This window comes from Clinocottus analis, unplaced genomic scaffold (assembly GCF_023055335.1).
Source record: "Clinocottus analis isolate CAN_PGR_092001 unplaced genomic scaffold, fCliAna1.0.p SCAF_16, whole genome shotgun sequence".
Lineage (NCBI taxonomy): Eukaryota > Metazoa > Chordata > Actinopteri > Perciformes > Cottidae > Clinocottus > Clinocottus analis.
This window is the reverse complement of record NW_027175887.1, coordinates 2,315,362-2,335,899: the sequence shown is the minus strand read 5'-3', so window position 1 is coordinate 2,335,899 and position 20,538 is coordinate 2,315,362. Positions and strand designations below refer to the sequence as shown.

Genomic DNA, 20,538 nt, shown 5'->3' with positions numbered 1-20,538 from the left:
CCAGAAGAGTCGGCCCCTGCTGGCCATTCGAAAGACTGCAAGTTAAAGGCCCTTCTGCGTCTGCTTCACTTTTCAGACCTGGATATGCACGCACTGTGTACTGAGCTATTCCCTAAAAGAGCAATGTGTTAAAAAAAGGCAGTCTGAATCGCAGGTTTTGTTAAAAAACAAAACAAAAAAAACAGTACGAAGGAATCTTTTGCCCTCCATCTTGCTGCACCAGTGTCCACCCCCTAAAAGCTGGTCGTGGTGGGTAGTAACATGATTAAGCCAACTGTCCACATTCTGTAGCCTCACTGGCATTTAAACCCTCCCCCTCCCGCTTGTGACCGAAGGGTGCGGCACGCATGGCTTTTTGTTGCTACCCGTCCCCACCCCTCGGGCTGTTTTGGCCTGTTGCACTAGCTGTGTGGATCTCTTATGTGTTATTTGGGAAATTTAGATTTATTTTTTGTCCTCTTAGTTTCACCCCCTCTGGCCCTCCTCAGCTGCTCCGGCCATCTGTGCAAAGGCAAAACAGAGAACAGAGGGATGGAGATATGGAGGGAGAGCGATGGTGGTGGAGGAGGGGATGGGGGATGTTTGAGAGAAAGGGAAGAGAAAAGAATGAAGGCCTTTTGACATGTGAGATTTCAGTTCAGAGGATGAGTAACGGATGACGGAAGAGGGAAAGAAGGATGAGGGAATGGTTTGCAGGAAGCCATCGGCATAAAGATGATGTCTGTCCCCTCATAGAAATAGGACGGCACGTTTAGGTCAGCGGAAACTCTGATGACCAAACCAAAAAGATCGCCCAATAGTGAGCTCATTTTACATCTTTGTTTTTTGCTTCCCTGTCTCTTGTCTGACCCCACCTCCCCAGTCTGTTCCCATGCTCCACGGGCCGAGCCTCTTCCTGTCCCCCGGCCCCTGTGTTGCCTCCCCCGCCTCCTCGCTCTGTTTGTAAACTTTTGACAAGCCAGTTTCCTGCCACCTCCTCCCCCTCCTTTCTCCCCTCAGGCTTGTAAAAACCTATCTCTTGTCCTTCCTTTTCGCAAGGAGCCAGAGGAAACTAAATAAGAGACAGTTGTCTAATATTGATGCAGACAACGTGCGACAGCCTGTGTTACAGACGATTTGCTCTTTATCGGGCCTCATACGGTTTGCGTTCCTCTTCTCGTCTTCGATTGCTCGTGTCTCCGAAAACTACTCTTGTTCGTGTCAAACTGTCTACTTGTCTTCTGGGTTTTATTGCACACACATCGACCCACTTAGCAAACACACACCCGAGCCCATTTCCCTACCTCATCCTCCTTTTCCTTTTATAGCCGTTCATGACCTAATAGCGCGAAGGCGGCATTTCATCCGTGTGCAGATTCAATAAAGTCGCTCGTCTTAACGTTATTACAGGTGGCATAGATGTGTGCGGATTGTACTATCGGGGAAAACTAATCTTCCACACTGGTGACCCTGAAGCCATTTTATTACCAAAGAAGAAGAAAAAACAAAGCCAACCCGTAGCAGCTACGCTGGCCAAGTGTGTCACTGAGCTTTTCAGCATCACAGAGGCGCCTGATTGGCGCTGCACTGCGGTCAGTGTTGGAAAGAATTGAAACGTGTTTTTTTTGTTTTTTTTCTGCGGTAGACCTCTGCTGCCCGTCATTCTGAGACATAAAACATGCCATAAAGTGTGTTGATCTAGTTGTTCGACCTTATGCTTTCCTCCCCGTACGCCTCCCAGAAGCTGTCATATGTGATATGTCGTTCTCCGTTTGTGACATTGTCCTAGATAGGCTTCAGTCCTCTCTGTGGTTTATGCAGCAGTTCAAGCCGAACAGTCACACAGCACATCCTACTCCATTTTCAGTCTTCTGTTTACAAATGGACAAAACTATTTTCTGTATGTGATGCTGAAGCTGCATGAAGACACACGCCATCACTTTATCTGATTCCTGGAGTTAACAACATTCTTTGTGCTTCACTGATAGAGACAGCAGGCAGCTTTTCATGCCCAGTCTTGCTGTTGGCTAACTGTACCGTTTGTTCTCCTCCTGTCTTTCTCCAGACCTCGTCGTCTCCAGAAAGCCTGTCGACCCTGTGGCCATCCTGTGAGATTTAAGTCAGTCCCCAACTGCCTTGCAGAGACGGACCGCCACCACTCAAGGAGAGATGAAGCCGGATGGGGTTGCCACGGCGGCGCTGGAGCCCATGGAAGTGTTGGAATCCAATCCAGTAAATGAGGCGGCACCAGCTGCGGGACAGGAGCCCAACCAGGCGGCCAGTCCAGCGGAGGAGGAGATGCCACAGCAGCCTGCAGCAGAGACGGGCCAGGTGGAACCTAAGCCGGACCAGGCCAAGGACGCCACAGCTGCCAAGCCCGGCAACAAAACAGCAGGAGACGCCAACGCCAAGACGACCAACAAGGCCACGGCCAAGACGAAACCCGGCAACACGGGCCCGACCAAGACCACACCTGGGTCACGGTCCAACACATCCCAGAGCCGCCTCTCGAATGGCGTATCAAAGCCCCAGACCAACGGAGTGGCGAAGAAAACCGCACCTGCGGCGATGAAAAAGATCACCCCGACCCCAGCTCCAGCTAAAAAAACAACAGGCACGACTCCGGCCCTGGCCTCCAAGAGCAAAGTAGGCGAGAAGAAACCCACAGGGCCCTCGGCCACCAATGGGGCAAAGTCGATGACCGGAACAACAGCGGCCGCCAAGAAGACGGCGTCTGCAACCGCTTCTGGTGTCAAAACCGGCACTGCTGCAGCTGCTGCTAAAAAGCCCCCAGGTTGGTAAAAATGTCACCACAAAACAAATACATTGTAACGTGTAGTTCAGAATGTAGTTTGTGTGGGAATTATAAAAAAAATAACTTCACAGTTAGGCACGAAAGGCTTTCAACACTCTACTACTAGGAGTGTCCAATGCAATGTGATGACATGCAGATATATGCACACAGGATGCATTCAGCACACACATTACACAGTGCATAATGCCTGCTGGTAATCTCAAAATGCATTTGTTCTAGATGACATGACCTACATTTGTAATATATGTTACTATAAACTAGAGTGTGCTATGCTGTATAGTACTTTCCTCTCCTATAATCTCATGTCCTCTTCTCTCTTCCTCCTTTACTCTACTATCCTCATCTCCTCTCATATACTGTTCTATCATCTCATGTCCTCTCCTCTCATTTTCTGTCCTCATCTCTTTTCGTCTCCTATCCTCTCGTCTCCCGTCTTGTCCTCTCCTCTTCTTTAATCGCTCCTCCAGCTCCCAAGACCGCCTCTGCAACTCCCACCAAGCCGAGTGCTGCTGCCTCTCCCAAGCCCTTGATTTCCAAGACACCTAGGTAGGTGTGACATTTGCGCAGAACTGGAGCCTCACCCTTTTTCGGAGCGCGTGTCTGCTCACATGTACGAGCACACGCATCTGAAAGAGATTTTCTTTGTGTCTGAAGATGCCACAGGCACGCTGTCGGAAATTGGTCCTCTTCTCAGACATGCTTCAACAAACGGGCCCCTTTTTCTTAAAAGCCTTTCCAATGATTTGCCAGCAAATCAGCTAATTTGCTCCAGAACAGCAGCAAATCGGAGTAAATTGTCAAATAGATAAGAATCGCGGGGGACTCGGTTCAGCATTATAAATCGCTCCTCAGTGCCGAGTGAGAAGCAGCATGTTCAAAAGGCTTCACTTGGCGACAGGTTCAAAGACGACCCTGTTTGAGAAAAAAAACGCCCTTAGGGAGCGAGGAACAATGATCCCCCACATAAAGACCTGGGAGGGCTGGGTTTAAGTAGGCCAGCCACGAGCCAATGTCAGAACAAGCTTTAGAGGATCGCCTCGCAGGGTTTCACCAGAGCAGGCGTGATGCAGCAGCATTATTAATAAAACAAGTTTTGGGAAGGAGCGGGATTCGGGGGCGGAGGGGCAGAGGAATCAACTTTTCGAACAAGGGAGTGCTCTTCATGTTTTTGTTTCCCCAGAGCGAGCCTTTCTGTATGCCACCGTGTGTTGTGAGTGTTTGCGCGAGTCAGCATGTGTTCCTCACCTGAGTCACACGGCGTCGGGTCCGGAGGTGGCTCGTCGATAGACTAGAAGAGGGGACAGAAAGGGGCTTTTGTCTGAGGCGAGGGAGATTGCAATAAGATGGAGCCTTTCAGCAGGAGTTCATCCCAGCGCCTCTGCTTTGTGTTTGTTTGTTTATCTGGTAGAGCAATGGCCTTCTTTCTTCCTCCCTGTTAGCGGTGTGTGTGTGTGTGTGGTATGATGCGTGGTGTCCCCCCGTTGGCATGTCTGTGGAGACACTTTGTTTGGGCAGAAACACTTACGTCAAACAATTTGGACCACGCTGCAAGCAACCCAAAGGGAGGCGCTTTTAAAGGGATAGTGACGCTTGTTTGCTTTCTTGCCATATTTAAGATGACATAATCCCCGCCAGAGATTTCTAACAATCCAAATACAAAAATTGAAAAGATACTTATCCAAATGATTTATTTACGGTTATTGACAGAACAGATGGCAGCACTGATTAAGTTATGGAATATTACATGCATAAAACAAAAGCCAAAGGATGCCATCAAAAATGCATATTTCTTTGTCTTCCCTGCACAGTCATTGCCGATAGACTAGCATGACACACTTGGTCACCACACACACTCTCCACGTGCCACGAGTAGCAGTTGGATTGTTGAGATTACATTCAGATTACAGCTTTATACAATGGTTGATGTGCAAACATCTAATTAAGGGGGATTACACTCGAGCACTGTACAGAACGCACATTGTTGAATGCCAGTATGAACTGGCATGGTGATTTCATTCTTCACTACCGACTAATTTAACACATTCTCTGTGGCACATGAAACCTCACCACCCCTACTTTAAAGTTATTGTACTGTCATGAACTTTTCAAAATGGTGATCGTTATTATAACTCATAACAAGCATGACATCCATCACACCCATCCTTTACCTCTGGATATATTTCAGACAGGCTTCAGAGAAGTGAGCCCAGTGTTGGACCGTGAACTGCGTGAGTCACAGTCGGGCACAAGAAGAGCTTGTATGGGTGCTATCAATAGCCCCTTTTCACACCTCATCAGTTGAGCCAATGCGCAGCACAACGTGCGCCTATGTTACTAATGGACCAAGTGAGAAGTGACCAGCCGAGCTTCCAAATAATAAAAAAAAAGCTAATGAGCTAAATTTGTCAAAATTGAGCTGAAATCCAGCCGAAGCTAATATTGTAATGAGGTTAAGATTGGATTAGATGCAGTAATTTGTGGCGTCAGAGCGTGAGCTAGTTGTTTAAGATGTGCAGAGGAAGATTTATCTGCAGTAAGATGAATCCCCACAAGAGAGGCACAACCATTACTGATGATGGGCTCCTCTGACAGCACAGCGAACCCTCGGAGGCATACTTTGTTAAGTGTGTGCGTGCGCCGCTCGGTGCTTGTATATGTGACTCGCTTTGACAGGGCCATTAATATCTGCTTTAATTAGATTGTGCCCTTTTCCAACCTCCCTCAATCCTGAGTTCAGGGCCTGCTTTCAGCAGCGGAGTGGCAGAGAGGTAGACGGGAAACGTTAATTGCCCCATCAGACACACCCTGCTTCCACTGCTGCTGACGCGCACACACACACACACACACACACACACACACACACACACACACACACACACACACACACACACACACACACACACACACACACTCACACACACCCGTCTCAATTTACTCTGTTTCTCCTAAGGCTCAATTGATTTAATTCCATCTGCAGCAGGTTCCAGTTATCAGACAAATAAAAGTTCGGAGTGAATGCAGGTTCCACTAAGTGACATCAATCTAATTTAAGGCCTCAACTGTTTTGCCCCCGCCATTCAGCTGGAGGTTTTAGTGAAATTAAATCAGGTTTTCTTAGTTTCCAGTGACTCTTTATTATGGCTTGTTCTTTGTCTGACGGGTTTTATTTTTAACATGCAGAGCGTGAGCGTGTGTGTTTCAAGTTTTCTTCAATACGTAAATCATGAGCCATTTAGAGTAACATAAACTATAAAACAGAGTGTGCTTTAGGCCGCAACCGGAGCACCACACTGCTGTGCAGTCCAAATATTTTCACTATCGTTTACTGGTGACAAAAAAAAAAACAAGATGGCGACGGCCAAATGGCAAACTCAAGGCCTCTGAACAGCAGCCCAGAAACCAATGGGTGACGCCACGACTACAACATCCACTTCTTTGTATGCAGTCTATAGTCAACCACTTTTAGTTGAAAGAAAGTTAGCTTCTATTGTCACAGCTTTGCACCGGCTATGAAAGTAGCTTTTGTAGTGATGTACCGTTCATGCATCACGGGTCAGGACTGTGTTGTGAAGCGGGTTCGTGGGCGTCTCACCTGCTATGTTAGGTTGATTGTGCCGGGAATCATTTGGGCTGACTTAGCGTGCAAACGGGGAAAGTCCATTTCAGGTCGCTTGAACGTCATTTCTATATCTGTGCCGGGTGCAAGTTGACAGTTTGTGTGTCAGCTTTTCTGCATGACCAATTCTTCTCTCTCTCTTGGTCAGCTGCACAGACAATTTGCGTCTAGTTACGCATGATTGGAGACTGGTGTGCAGCATGCAAACGCTACATAGGTGCCTCAGTGTGCATAGTAGGAGCAGCATGTAATTAGGATGCAGAGCATGTGTTCATTCGCCGTTCATATCGCTCCATGTGGAGGTTCAAGGGGGAGGGGAGGCATACACGCGCCGGCTCGTCGAAAAACACGTGGCAGCGCTCGCACGTGGCGCCGAGCTGTTTTCGCCGTCTGCCGATGCCGCAGAGGAAAAGGAAATGAAGAAAAAAAAGAAAATGGTGGCGGCGTTGTATGGAAGCTACGCGGCTGAATAAGTCATGCGTCCCCGCTGAGCCCCCGTCACTGCTGCCAGAGATGCATACATAGTGCGATGGCTGTGCATGCGGAGAGCAAGAGTCGTGTGCATGGACGTGTGTGTGAGAGACAGGTGTAGGGAAAAACATGCAGAGGACCAGAGGGTGTCTCTGTGTGAAGCGGATGGTGATCTTGGCCTATAGATTAGAGGACAAAGGAAGGGCATTCAGTCCTTTTTTTATGATCTGAGAGGAGGAAAATGGGACGAGCTCACTGTCGTGCGATCAGGCGCTTTTCCATTTTTGCCCCTCGCTTTCTTTGCCTCTCAGCCACCCCATGTTCCCACATTAGTCATGCTGGTCTCCTCCCTGATGGTCCCTCAGGGATGATATAATTTTATAGCACCGAATTGAATGCAACCCTCCTCATGATCTAACAAATTACTGCTGATGTAATGGATGGTGTGTGTGTGTGGCGAGCGGGCGGGCGGGCAGCATTCAGGTTTCTTGCCCCAGACAACCGTGCAGCCGTCCAGCGCGACGCATGCTGTAAATCCTCCGTCCTGCGTTGGGTGTGGCAGTTGTCATCCGTGATGCAGTCACCCATCGCCGTGGTTTCTTACAGAGGTGCAGCCGCAAAGCCAATTACCAAATGGGTTCAGCGTGAACGAGTCTGGGAAAGAGAGAGAGAGGAAGGGAGTAGGAATGGAGGGGGGCGTGCACGTTCGAGTGAGCGAGGACGAGCACTCTCGTGGGTGTTTACTCGTTGCTGCAGACACGTGATATCAATATTAGAGGAAACATGTAGTGAAAGCCATGTTTGTTTTTCTCTTTTTTCCTCTTTTTTCCAGACCACTCAGCTGTCTGGTTTTAGAATATTCCCAATTGTTGATTGTTTTTCAAATCATCCTTCTCTCACTAATGGACTTCATTGTATATCTACTTATGTGATTTATGTAGATGTAGATGTTGCCTACGACTGCATTACTGTGTCCTTAATACGTTCTCCAGACAAGAGTTTCTGTTGAAACTGTGATTGTCTCTCCTTTTCTCGTGTTCTACCAAGGAATTAAAACGTATCCTTTTATTAATGGAGCGACAGAAATGATAGTTGGAGCAATGTGGCATTTGAACCTCAGCATCTCAGTATATATGGGACACATTTATAACTCTAGGGGCGCTAACCCTCTCACTATATATAGTGATTATTCTGTGCACTAGAGTACAAGAGCTGTTTTTGGCCGTCTCTGTCTTGGTTTTTGGTTGTAGCTATCTTGATTTGTACAACCGAATGCTGAGTAAGATGTTTGTAGGCGACCAAAATGGAAATGGTGAACTTTTATGAACTGAAAACACACACACAAACAAAAACATGGTCAACTCAGACTGCCCTGGTAGCGACCTGTCACAAGGTGGCCACTGCCTCAAGCATACTCTCTGCTCTATGGTCTATTTCTATGGACCATTTACTAAATGAACATCATGCTGAAAACTTGAAACTAGAGATTGAGACCATGAACTCACATTTACAATGTTCACTGAGGGAATAAATCAAGAGAGAGAAAAAGAGACATTTTCTCAGACTTCTATACAATCTGACTTGTTTTTGCAACTGGAGCAGTCAGAAAGAATGCATGTTCATACCACTTTGGCTCTGATTTTCTGACCCTGAGGTTCCCGCCTTGGTTGAGGTCGTATTTCTTTTACATTATAGAACGATAAGCGCCAGGGGACTGCACTTCCTGCTTTGCTGCCGCTGCAGAATTAAGCAGACACCTCTTGTGTGGCTTCGGGCTACCAACCACAGCGAGCTCCTATTGTCCCATGAAGATACATTAGGAAAGGGGTGATCACATATAGCGCGGAGACCTCTTCAGGTTCATTTAACAACGGCATCTCCAAATCAAGAGACCGCTGGAACCAGCTGAAGACCCTGCCTCCAGATTGCTGGTGCTTAATTAACAAGGCATCATCTTTACGAGCGGCGGGAGGGCCCTTCACCACGTTTTCTTCTCTCTCACTTTGCTGCAGGGGAAGATGTCTGCCTGCATGCTCGCTTAGCTCCTGCTTAATCATTCTCCCCCCCCTCCCCACCACCACCTCCTCTCTTTTCATCTCATTATTCAAATCACAGCCCGACTCTTGTTGTCTTTGCAAACAAAGCCGCACCAGCAGGCAACTACTTTTTTTTTTTGTACACACAGTAATCCTTCCTCTGCCCTGGTGATTGAGTCAATGTGTAGTTGCAATAAAGCTAAAGTGTTAGCAATGATCCTCAGGCAACAGAGGCGAACACTTCGCTGTGCGCCAGGAGCAACCGAACAGTTTGTTTCGGCTCCAGTGCATTTCTGGGCTTTCTGTCCAACATTTGCTTTAACCCCGATTTATAGGGCTGCTTCTCTGGAGGGAAGGAGTAATGAACAACACGGCTTCCCACAAGCCGCCATTAAGTTAAAGTAATGTTTCAACTCCTACAAGATGTCATACAGCTTGATTACAGAATGAAGGAAGGCTTCATATAATTCAAGCATCAGTTCATCGCTCAGTGTGGTTAATCTACTTCACAACCTCGTTGTACGGTGGCCTCCGGTTTCTCGAATGCCAGCGTGCTCTTCGATAAGGAGGAAGAAGACGTTGACATACGAAAAATGTTGTAATCGGATGAATATTATCTGGCCGCTCCGTCACATCTCTCTCGCCTGGTCTCCCTCTTTCCTCTTTCTTTCTCAGTGGCTCCGGTTCATTTCCAGCCCTCTCCAAAGCAGTCCAATCTTTTTGGATTATCCATATTCCTTTTATCAGACGGATTATTGCCATTGCTCTCTCTGAATATCCACTCAGTATGCTTCATCTCTAATGCCAGGTTCTCCCCGTTCTCCTCTGCTTGTAATGCTTTTCTTATCTTCTACTCCTTGATTCAGGCTCCACAGAGTCAAGATCATTTTTTGGGATAATTTCACCTTTAGACTGTTCATGGGCGAACAGTTTTCACAACTTATCTAATGCGGTGAGCTGTGCTTTACAGAATGTTATAGAGAAGACATTTCAGATTTAATATATATGAATTGAATTGACTTTCTGATTAAAGATTTATTTTTTACTTTCTTTTTCTTTTTCTTTTGTAAAATATTTTCCCTCGTTCTGCCAAGGAGTTGTTGTGATTTTGGCCTCCAGTACATTCCTCCCGCCTCTGCCAGCTGATAATCATTTTCCTTGTCTCCCTCACAAAGTGATGAGAGGCCTTTGTTTTTCAAATGACCTCATCATCAGACTTTCCGTTTTTTTCTTCTTTCTTTCCAGTAATCGCACACAGTTAAACAACGCGTCACTGATGAGTCCGCTAGTGGTTTTCCACAGCAAGATTTTTACGAGTTCTAGATTAGCACAACTGCACCGACATGATCCAACAACGTCTGCATGAGTAACACACCTTTCACTGCCCCAAAGCCGATTCTAACGCCGTGGATCCGCTGTAAAAGCTTGTTTGAACTCTCGACTGGGACCACACCCCGCTTGTGTTGCGTTGCCGCCCCCTCCCCCATTGCTTTAATCTCATTCCCTGTTACCAGACCGTATTCCGTTTCCGTTTGCCATGCGGTGAACAGCACGCACTAGCACATTGCCCCCGCAGACAGAGTGTGCTTTTAACGCAGCCCGAGGTTCCAGCTGGCTCATTGGGAGAAGCTATTTTTGTTTCTCCTTTCAGTATTAAAGATTAACGTGTTCCCAGCCATCTTCACTCTCCCGCTTACCTCCCCGTTCTCTTTCTGCCAGTGCTCGCTCAAGTCTTTATTTAGAAACGGGCAGTTAGTGCAGCGTGGGCCCGGGGAGACTGCACACCACAGCCTTGTCAGGACCGCTAGATGTAGGTTGCATCGCTCAGATGCGACCCAGGAGAGAGACAGTCGCAGCAGGCGGGCTCCGATGTGCGATGCCCCGAGTGTCATTCCCTCGTGGGGAGTGGGGAGACAGGGGCAGGGATGGACAGGGTTTGGGATGCCTCCCCTGGGGTCTGTGGTGACTCACCTCCCAGACTGCTTTGCTTCTGAGCTCCTCGGGGGAGTTCGTCATGTGGCTGTGGAGGAGCCAGCGGGGCCTCAGATGCTGCTGCAGTAGTCCAGAGCTGCAGGGATACATGTATGTCACATACGTATTTGTGGAGGCCGACACAGAAGTTAGCATCAAAAAACTAAATGTGCCAATGGGATTTATTTTCCATTGGATTTCAGAATCTTGTCAAGAATAACCTCCGTGGCAAACACGTGTTCATGATACTTCACCAATGAACACTGCTTATATGATTTCTTTGACGGTAAATGCAATGTTCTGAAGTAACGAACGCCACCACGGTCACATGTTCCTCGTCACTGAGCCAAAGGCAGACCAATGTCTGGTGTGATTACTTTTTGTAATAGTCCACGACCGCCTTTTTTAAGACACTATAAAGCGTCCAAATTCACCAACCATTTAAGTATCTTCAGCTTGTGTTAACCACAAACCTTAGTTTAAAGCTCATTGAGGGAAAAACATTGACTTTGAGATGAGGGAAAGTAAAAGTGAAAAAACACTGACTCATTTCCTGGTTTTAGGATTCATCCCTGCAAAACAGTTTTCACATAGTCCATCATCCATCCATCCATCCATTATCTTAACCGCTTATCCTCATTAGGGTCGCGGGGCGCTGGAGCCGATCCCAGCTGTCAAGGGGCGAAGGCAGGGTACACCCTGGACAGGTCGCCAGTTCATCACAGGGCACATAGTCCATCAAATCCATCAAACTTTATTTCAGTAGCACCTTTCATACATGCTTTGCAGGCGACAGAACGAGCTAACAACAAAAGTTGAGTCTGTACATGAGAAATACAAATAAAACAATGAACCCAATAGAATTAATAAACAACAATAAATATAGCAGATAAGTGGGACTCTCTTCTTATCTCCGAAACAGTCGTCCTGCGTGGTGGGCTCCTTGTGTGAACATGTTTTCAAGTCTTCTGATTTGGCCGAGGCCACATCTGTGAAAGGCTATTTAGGTCAGGGCTCTGGCTGCTTGTGCTCTCACTAACAACGGCCCAGCCTCTCCTCATCCTCACATGTATTGTGTTTTTAGTCCTATGGTTGTGCAGTTTCTGAGTGTGTCCTCTGGCAGCAGAAGTGAGTAATGAATGACAAGTCAAAGTCTTGCTCCCTGTCACGACCATTCCGAGGCACTTGCAGTACAGCGCCGACCGCCACATGAGGCTGGGCCCCTAGCGCTGTGGCGTGACAGCTCAAACGCTTTTGTCAGCTTTCATAAGGGAATAAGGAAATCGCCGTTGTCTTGAGCTAAGTTGGACATGTCTGTCCTGCGGGGATTTGTAAAAGAACATATGCACCCGCAACCGGCTTTGTTTCTCTGCCCCAGATCTCTGTGACGTAGCAGCTCTCCGCATCGCTCAACCTTCTTCTCTGTGTCCTTTTCTCCAGGTCTACAACCGGTACGCCTGCATCATCTCGGCCCGCCACGGGTTCCACCCGGCCGCTCACTACGAGCACAACCAAGAGCTCCCCGACTGCGGCCAAAACCACCACCCCGAAAACCTCCTCCACCGCTGCCAAGCCCCCTGCAAAGCCCGCTGCCGCCAGACTAGCCTCCACTACCCCCTCTGGTGGCAAACCTCCAGCATCGCAAACATCCAGAAACACAACACCTGTGAAAAAAGGTGATTGCACAAATCTTTTTTTTGGGGGGGGGGGAATTACGTTTCACCGATCCAAACAATATTTAATTGCTTTTTATTTTGTTATGATATGCTGTTGTCAGATTTAATCATGATATTGTTTAACTATTCCTGGTGCTGTATTGTCTCCCCAGATGTTACCAAACCAGCCACTTCAGCATCCAAAAAGCCTGCCGAGTCCCCCCTCACCCGCCCCTCTTTGACGAAGTCGGCAAAACCCGAGACCCCCAAATCGGCCTCAAAATCAGACACCGCTGCCAAAAAGCCTGCCGCCAGTAAGGCTGCAGACACAAAGACACCTGTCCGCGCCAAAGCAGACAGTAAGGCCACACCTTCTAAGGATGCCCCTAAGACCCCTGGCTCCAAAACAGCTGCGGCCAAAACCCCCATCCTCAAGAAAACTGTGGGCAGCAGCACCCCGACTCCAGTGAAACGCGCCCCCAAAGCAGCAACTGCTGAGGAACCCGGAAAGGAAATCACTGTCGCCGTCGCCACTGCTGCGGCTATCGCCGCTGCTGCTATCGCCTCTGCGGCGGCAGCAGTCGCAGGCCCAGAGGAGCTAAAACCAGCCGTGGAGCCGTCTGCTGCAGAACTGATGTCCAGCCAGACCCAAGCAGTGCAGGAACCAGAACCTGTACGGGAACCAACACCAGAGCCTGTACGGATGCTGACACCAGAAGCTGTACACAAACCAAGTCCGTACCAAGAACGAGAAGCATCTCCAGAGCCCCTCCCAGAACCACTGTCTCAGCCAGAGTCGGATCTAGGAGCCGAACTAGTCCACAAACAAGCCTGCAGTGCTTCGCTGTTGGCCCAACTGGACCACTTAAAATTCGAGGAGTCCACCAAGGAATCGATTCCTGGCCTGGGAACGACCGTCATGTCTCCTCCTTGTTCTCCACTGGGCCCCGTGTCCCCCGCCAGAGAGCCGCAGAGCGCCTCTTCTCTGCTGGACATCCAGTCCAATCCCTGGAGCGACAACCAGGCCCTCGGTCCGTCTGAGTTTTCCCCGCAGAGCCTCGTCAATACCATGAACTTCTACACGAAAGAGGAAAAGGAGAATAAAAAACAGTTTGAGGATGAGGAAGTAGAAGAGGAGGACGAGGAGGAGGAGGAAAAAGAGGAGAAGGAGAACCTGTTCATGCTGACCTCCACAACTCCATCTCCGGCGGCCTTCAACACGATGGCACAGCCTCTCTTGCTGGGTGCCTCGCCCATAGATGACTTCTCCTCCAGTGACCCGATCTCCCCGCACGAAAAGGAGGAAGCAGTGGAAAAGGCTGATGAGGAGATAAACGAGGACGACGACGATGAGGAGGATGACGAAGACGAGGAGCAGAGGCGACTAGGCCACCAGCCTTCGTCCCTGGTCACCGAGATGAGCACGTCTCAGCCCTCTGAAGAGTTCCAAGTGAGGCCCTCGGCTTTCGGCGGCTCGGCGGCGTGGCACGGCGACGACCTGCTGTCCGGCATGGACTCCGAGGACGTGAGCAGCTGCACCAGCAGCCGGCAGCAGGGCGTGTCCGACCTCAGCAGCGCCCAGCACACGGCGCTGCTGGAGGGCACCCAGAGCTCCGACGCCCTGGTCGACTCCAGCCTCCGCGGCTCCGAGGGCGACTGCAACCTTATGGGTTCTCCCAACGTGGAAACTCTGGCCAACGAGGAGGACGAGGATGAGGAGGACGAGCGGGTGGACGATATGGACCTGAGCTCGGAGCGGGTGGAGGAGCACCACCACAAGGCGTTCCAGCAGCGGGAGCAGCGGGACGAGGACGAGGAGGACGAAGATGTGGAGATGCACAGCGAAGGGGTGACGGAGAGCTGCGGGAATGTCGACGAAGACGACTTCAATGAGGAGGAGCGTTTAGACAACCTCAATCGCTCCGGTCCTCCGGCGTGCGTACCGCCAGCCTCCTCTTGGGGCCAGTCCAACCTCTTCAGCGACCCCTGGGCTCAACCGGCCTCCCTGCCGGCCGTCTCCTCCCCAAGCCCCGTGTCCGACCGCGGGGCGGCCGAGTCCGAGACGCCGATCCTGTCTCCCGCCCACGCATGCGTGGACGGCAGCGCCCCTTCCTTTGCCCACGAGTCAGAGCAAGAGCCACAGCAGCACCAGTCGGCCCGCGAGGAGACGAAGAGCTCAGCGGACCAAGAGGAGGCTCACGCGGGGATGTCCCAGCCCGGCGCAGCTCGGGCCGTCCACAGCGGCAGCGAGACGAGCACGCCGGAGGAACTGCAGGACTACGACAGCAGCTCCGGGGTGGAGTCCCGCTCCGACAAACAGCAGACACCGGTGCCCTCTTCGGTCCAGCCCGACATGGAGCAGGACCTGGGCATCCACTTGGAGAAAGGCGACGGCGAAGAGGAGGAAGCCGAGACGCTCCCCGCCGACGAGGTCCTCGGAACAGGACCCCCGACCGCCCCGGCGTCCGCCCCGTCCTCCCCCTCCACCTCGGGAGACGAGGCCAGCGACACGGAGGGCGAGATGCAGATAAACGACCCCGACGGACCGGCGGCGACCGACGAGAGCGCCGGATTCGAAAGCCCCCCTCCCGCCCGCAGCCTGCCGGCTCTCGAGGAGGACGAGGAGGCGCGCGACGGCGAGGAGGACGGCGGCGGAACCACCCCGCAGTCCGCCAACTCGGTGGCGTCGTACGGCTTCGACTGCACCACGTCCAACTCCAACGCCCACTCCATGGCCGAGAGCTGCGGAAAGAGCCCGGGGATCTTCTCGCTGGAGAATGAGGAGCAGCTTCCAGAAGAGGCCAAGGACCCGTCCCTCATCAAGGAGCTGACCCTGCCGTCGGCCGCCGCCGCCGCCCAAGCAGAGGACCTGCTGAGCAGACCCGTGGACCTGATGCCGTGGGGCCACCCGGACGACAACCAGGCCGGCAGCGGAGATGAGCACCACGACATGCTGGGGGGAAAGATGGCAGAGGAGCACCAGGAGGAGGTCGATCCGCTGGAGCCCAGCCGCCACTTCGGGGCCGCGGAATCTGGAACCACCGGCGACGGCCAGCCGCCCTACTACTCTACCATATGTGATAAGACTGATAGTTTTCTGGCAGGTAACGTATAAGTCCCTCCTATTCCCCCTGGAATGCACCTTTTCCCCGCAACCCTCCCCCCGTTACCTGTTATTTGTTTTCTCTCCAGTTGGGTTAGATGGCTTAGAAGAGGGAAAAAAAAAGAAAAAAAAAAAGAGAGAACAAGAATGTAGGAAAAGATTTAAAAACAGAGGAGATAAGAGGGGAATAAAAGACTGTAGCAATTTTTAAATGAAGCCTCCCTCTTTCATATGGTCATGGTCATGGTTATGAGTGTCTGGCTTAAACTCCTTTCTGTACAATAGCTACTACCATTTTCTAGTAGGATGTTCCTTTTTAAGTAACACTGCATATCTTGTAGCCCCCGTTGGGGTATTGACTGATTGGTCCACTGTGACTGAGCTTACAAACCGAAAGAAAAGAAGACAAAAAAAAAGAAAGAGATGGAATGAAATGGACTCATTGTGTATTTATCCTACTGTTTTTACCGAACAAATGTCAATGATTTATTTGTTTTTGTTTTGTATTTGCTTATTTGTTATTTCTGTTGAAACCTGGTCCTCCCTACCCCGTGTACACACGCTTCATGTTCAACACATAGCGCTATAGTCACAATGCTCCTTTTTTTTTTAAAAGTTTGTGTTCCGAGTTTTAGCTATCAAAATAAAGGCTAGATATTAACACGGCAGATTTGTTAAGGTAGTGGGAAGTATTAGATCGCAGTCGGTGAAGTTTGAATGTGTGAGGCTCTGTTTGCGTAGATTGTTGAGGTATATAACGTGCAGTCACGTACAGTATGTGTTTCAGGCATTTGATTTTAAGTGGCTAAGCTTCAAGCCTCAGTTAGCTGATCATTTGTGTTCCAGAGGAGACTAACCGCTAGCCTATTATTTGTGATGAGACCCGCCCCGCATTGTCCTACATCACTGTCACTCGCTGAAACCTTTTCATAGTGAGCGCTTGGTTTACTATTTCAACAGTATATTGCATGTTTAACTAACATAAAGACTGTGTACTACCTTGGATTTGAAGCAATTCTACACTAGACATGTTCATCGATGAATGATTCACACTAGGTTATCTTTCAAAATTCCATTAAAACATCATTGCAAGGCATTCTGTTCCTGTTTCTTATTTCCCCTGTGGATCCAGCATGCCTCGTGCTTTTCGAGTCGCTGTGTGTTTTTGTGTGTTCGCACAATTCAACTTCCCATGGCCTCTCCTACTCCTTCACCATGGGAACAACCTGTAAAACAGGACATGATGCACAATGGTGTTGTATTGAAAATGGAATTTTGGTTCGAATCAAAGAGGTAATCCGAATGGTGTCCCCGTGTCCTGTTCTCCAGCATGCTGACATGCCTTCATGACTTCTTCAGATGCCACACAAGGTGACCAACATCACATTTGGGCCCCATGCTATGCAGGTGGCGCTCCCTTTAGGTTACCCTGTAGTGCTTTCACCAAATGGCCTAAATGTCTAAAAGACGTGTTGAATGTATTTCCCTTCCAAGCGAACATTTAAAAAAAACATCCTACATCTTGTATATTAAAGTCTGCTAGCTTGCAGCCGTCGTCCTCTTCTCTGCCTCCATCATCAACAATTCTAAATCGGAGAAGCCCATATGCTCATGCAGCCAAAACTGGTACTAACTAGTGGAATCATTGCTCCATAGCGCTATACTGCTCAAAGACTTCACAGGGTACCTTTATCAGAAATCTGGCAGAAAACCAACTAAGTGTATACAAGTTAAATCAATTCAGATCTGCTGCATCCACACACACACATTCAGCACATAGCAGGCTGCACATAGTGTGTAATCCATGTGATCATTAACCAGGAACTCTAAAGGCCGCACAAGGTCCCACAGGTAGGGGTACAGGTCAAACAAACACCAGCCACCATGAGACCGCTCTTTATGTCAAGGGTAAAACCAGGAAGTCAACGTTGATTTATTTGTCATGTAACTTCTGCACTTTAGTAACGGTACTAACGTAGTTATTTAAGCCAGAAACCACGATCTTTTCCTCAACTTGACCAAGTTGTTCCCAACCTTTTTCTAAACCTAGCTAAGTAGTTTAGTTGCCTCAACCCAAATAAATAGTTCAGGATTCTTTCCTAAATCTAACTTAAGTAGTTCAGGATAACTAAGTAGTTCAGGATCTTTTCCTAAACCTAACTAAGTCGCTTCCTGCAAAGAAGGAAGTTTATTTTGAAAAGACTGTATGTTAAGAGTGGAAACTGACACGTGTCGCTGGACCTCCGTAGGAAAACACACAAGAAACGAGGAACAACTTAGCGTCAGGCTTCGTGTGAACGTCTCATTGGGATTCGTTGCGCAGAGACAAACATGCACACGGCTGTTCTGAAGCCGCTCGAAGGCATCTGAATGTTGAAGCTCAAGAAGACCAAACTCTTTTCTCCCTCTGTGCCTCGTTTCCTCTGACCCGCCTGCTCCTTCTCATCCCAACCCTGACATGGAGGAGCTTCTAAATTATTAATATAGTCATGAAGCTCTACAAAAAGTCCTGTTTCAGGTTTGTGTTGTGGGACACCGCTGCTTCCCTTTGATACAGTTACATTTGATACCATGCATCATTTTAGTGGAGTCTACTTCTGTCATGTTTGTCGGTCTAGTCATCCATGTTGTCATCTGTCCCTTCAAATGTCTGTATATGTATATATGACTGCTGTCTTGCATGATGACCAACGTATTCAAAGAGGATATGAGTGTGGTGCCTGTTCCCTGTAGTTTACATTATGAAATCAATCAAAGGAAAATATGGTTACATATTAAAAAACGTGCAACTTTAGAGAGAAAACATGCAGGAACTACCTTTTATGATTTGTCTCTTGTTTCCTGCTTTGTGGATACAGTATGTATATCTTCCTGTCATGGATGTCAATTCCTTTTGAGAGCTCCCGTTCTTTTCTTTTTCCTTTCTTTTTTTTTTTCCTTTCTCCTCCCCGTTCCACCTTTTAGCCGTCTTGTCAAATCTCTCCTGAACCCTCTACTTCCTGGTCCCTGTTCTTGTACCACCCGTTCTGTTTGATGCATGCATCTCTAATGGATGCACCAAGTGATCTTGACTGTCTCACAGGAGACGAGAAGACGGACGAAGAGCGCACGCTGCAAACGCACTCGCGGGAAGACAACCGCAACCAGAACCACGCTACCTCAGATCCTATAGCCAACGGCCACTACCTGGCTCTGGTCCCGGGCAACAGGAGGCCCATCGATCCCGCTGTTGCGGCGCATTTTGCCGACGTTGCGCCCCCTTCTCCTCCTCTTCCTCCTCATCCTCTGATAGAGGCCAATGCTGACGGTCGCGCCGGTGGAGAGCAGCTCCGGAAGCTGGAGCAGCACCAGGAGAAGCTGAGAGAGATGCAGCACCGGCAGGAACAGGAGCGCCAGAAGAGGCAGTGGCTGGAGGAGGAGCGCCTGAGGCTGGACCAGCAGAAGCAGCTGGAGAAGCAGCGCCGGGAGCTCCTCCAGCTGCAGCTGCAGCAGCAGCAGCAGGAGCACCGGCACCGCAGGCAGGTCCTGCAGTGGCAGCTGGAGCTGGAGCAGCAATACCGCATGCAGCAGAAGCAGATCCAGCAGCAGCAGCAGCAGCTGAGGAGGAGCCCGACCGGCGTCATGCTGTCCCCGTCCTCCGGGCTCTGCACCATCTACGAGGCCATGGAGACCAGCGACGAGGAGGACGAGGCCAGGGGAGGGTCCAACAGGAACACCAAGGGCCCGCCCCCTCGCGGCGGCGGCGGCGGTGGCCCGCAGGACTTCCAGAGGCAGCTGCGTCCGGTTCCCCCGCAGGAGCTGGAGTGGAACAAGAAGGTGGACATGGTCCAGCAGCTCATCAACCAGACCTTGATGCTGTCCGGGGAGGGAGGCTGCCCCCCACTGCTGCTCCTCCCCGTCGGGACGGGGGGCACCCTAAGCCCCCTGGAGAGCAGCATGTGGCCTCTGCTGCCTCAGGTCAGCCCTCCGGCCGCCACGGTCACCTCCGTCAGCAGCTACTCCCCAGACAGCCGGGGCAGCTCCCCGACCGGGGACTGGACTGTGGTGGAGGTGGAGACCCAGCACTGAAGCCCCGACGGCCCCCACGGGTCCACCGGCCGTGAACGGGTCAATACATTGGGAATAGTTCTACATTTTGGGAGGCGTGATTTAGGTGCTAGCCTAGCGGAGAGGAAGGCGTGGCAATTTTGAAACTACAGCTGGCATCCAGGTAGCGTAGCTTAGCATAGAGACTGCTAGCAGAAAACGGTTGAGCGAGAAATGTGTAGCTAGAAGCGAATCTATCCGTTTCCAGTCTTTATGCTAAGCTAGGCTAACCTGCTGCTTGCTGTAGCTTGGCATCAATCTTCTCCCTTGACTCCTGGCTCCCACGTGAACAAGCGTGTTTCCCAAAATGTCAAACTGTTCCTCTTTAACTGCGCATACGCGCTGCATCGCACGCCCTGAGATTTAACGACCGATTTTGTATTTGCGCTTTAAAGCAAAATAAACGTCTGTTAAGCAGATTCCTATCTGAAGCCACGCTGGGGTTTCTTCTAACCCCATCTTCATATGACCCCCCACAAAATGGATTTTCCGCCGTCGATGCGCCGAGTCATCGCTGGTTTCCACCCGGTCATGCATACCTCACCCTGTAGCCTCACACTAGAGCACGTTTTCCTCGGCCGTCTTACTCTCCCGCCGAAATGCACCGTCGCTGTTTTTAGAAACGCGAGTCGTCGTGTTTCCTGCGCGTCTGAACCGGACCGGACGTCGGTCCCGCTCTCAACTGCTGAGAGACTGAGCTATGACAAATTGCACTAGTTTGTTTTTCTTCTTCTATTTATTGTGTAGGCCAAAGTATTTACGCAGGTAAGTGGCAGTACTGTTAATAGATTTACATGTTCGTATGA

The 20,538-nt window shown here is 49.8% G+C and overlaps 1 protein-coding gene across 2 annotated transcripts in view; it reads left to right on the top strand.

The window, feature by feature from the left end:
• Positions 1–16,742, top strand: part of prr36b (proline rich 36b) — a 28,595-nt gene extending 11,853 nt beyond the window's left edge. For both annotated transcript variants that reach the window (XM_068577921.1, XM_068577922.1), the window contains 4 exons: positions 2,045–2,773; positions 3,262–3,340; positions 12,329–12,564; positions 12,717–16,742. In XM_068577921.1, coding sequence (XP_068434022.1) covers positions 2,149–2,773; positions 3,262–3,340; positions 12,329–12,564; positions 12,717–15,658 — 3,882 coding nt within the window. In that variant the 5' untranslated portion in view covers positions 2,045–2,148 and the 3' untranslated portion in view covers positions 15,659–16,742. The remainder of the gene's footprint in view (positions 1–2,044; positions 2,774–3,261; positions 3,341–12,328; positions 12,565–12,716) is intronic.
• The last annotated feature ends 3,796 nt before the right edge of the window (positions 16,743–20,538 follow it).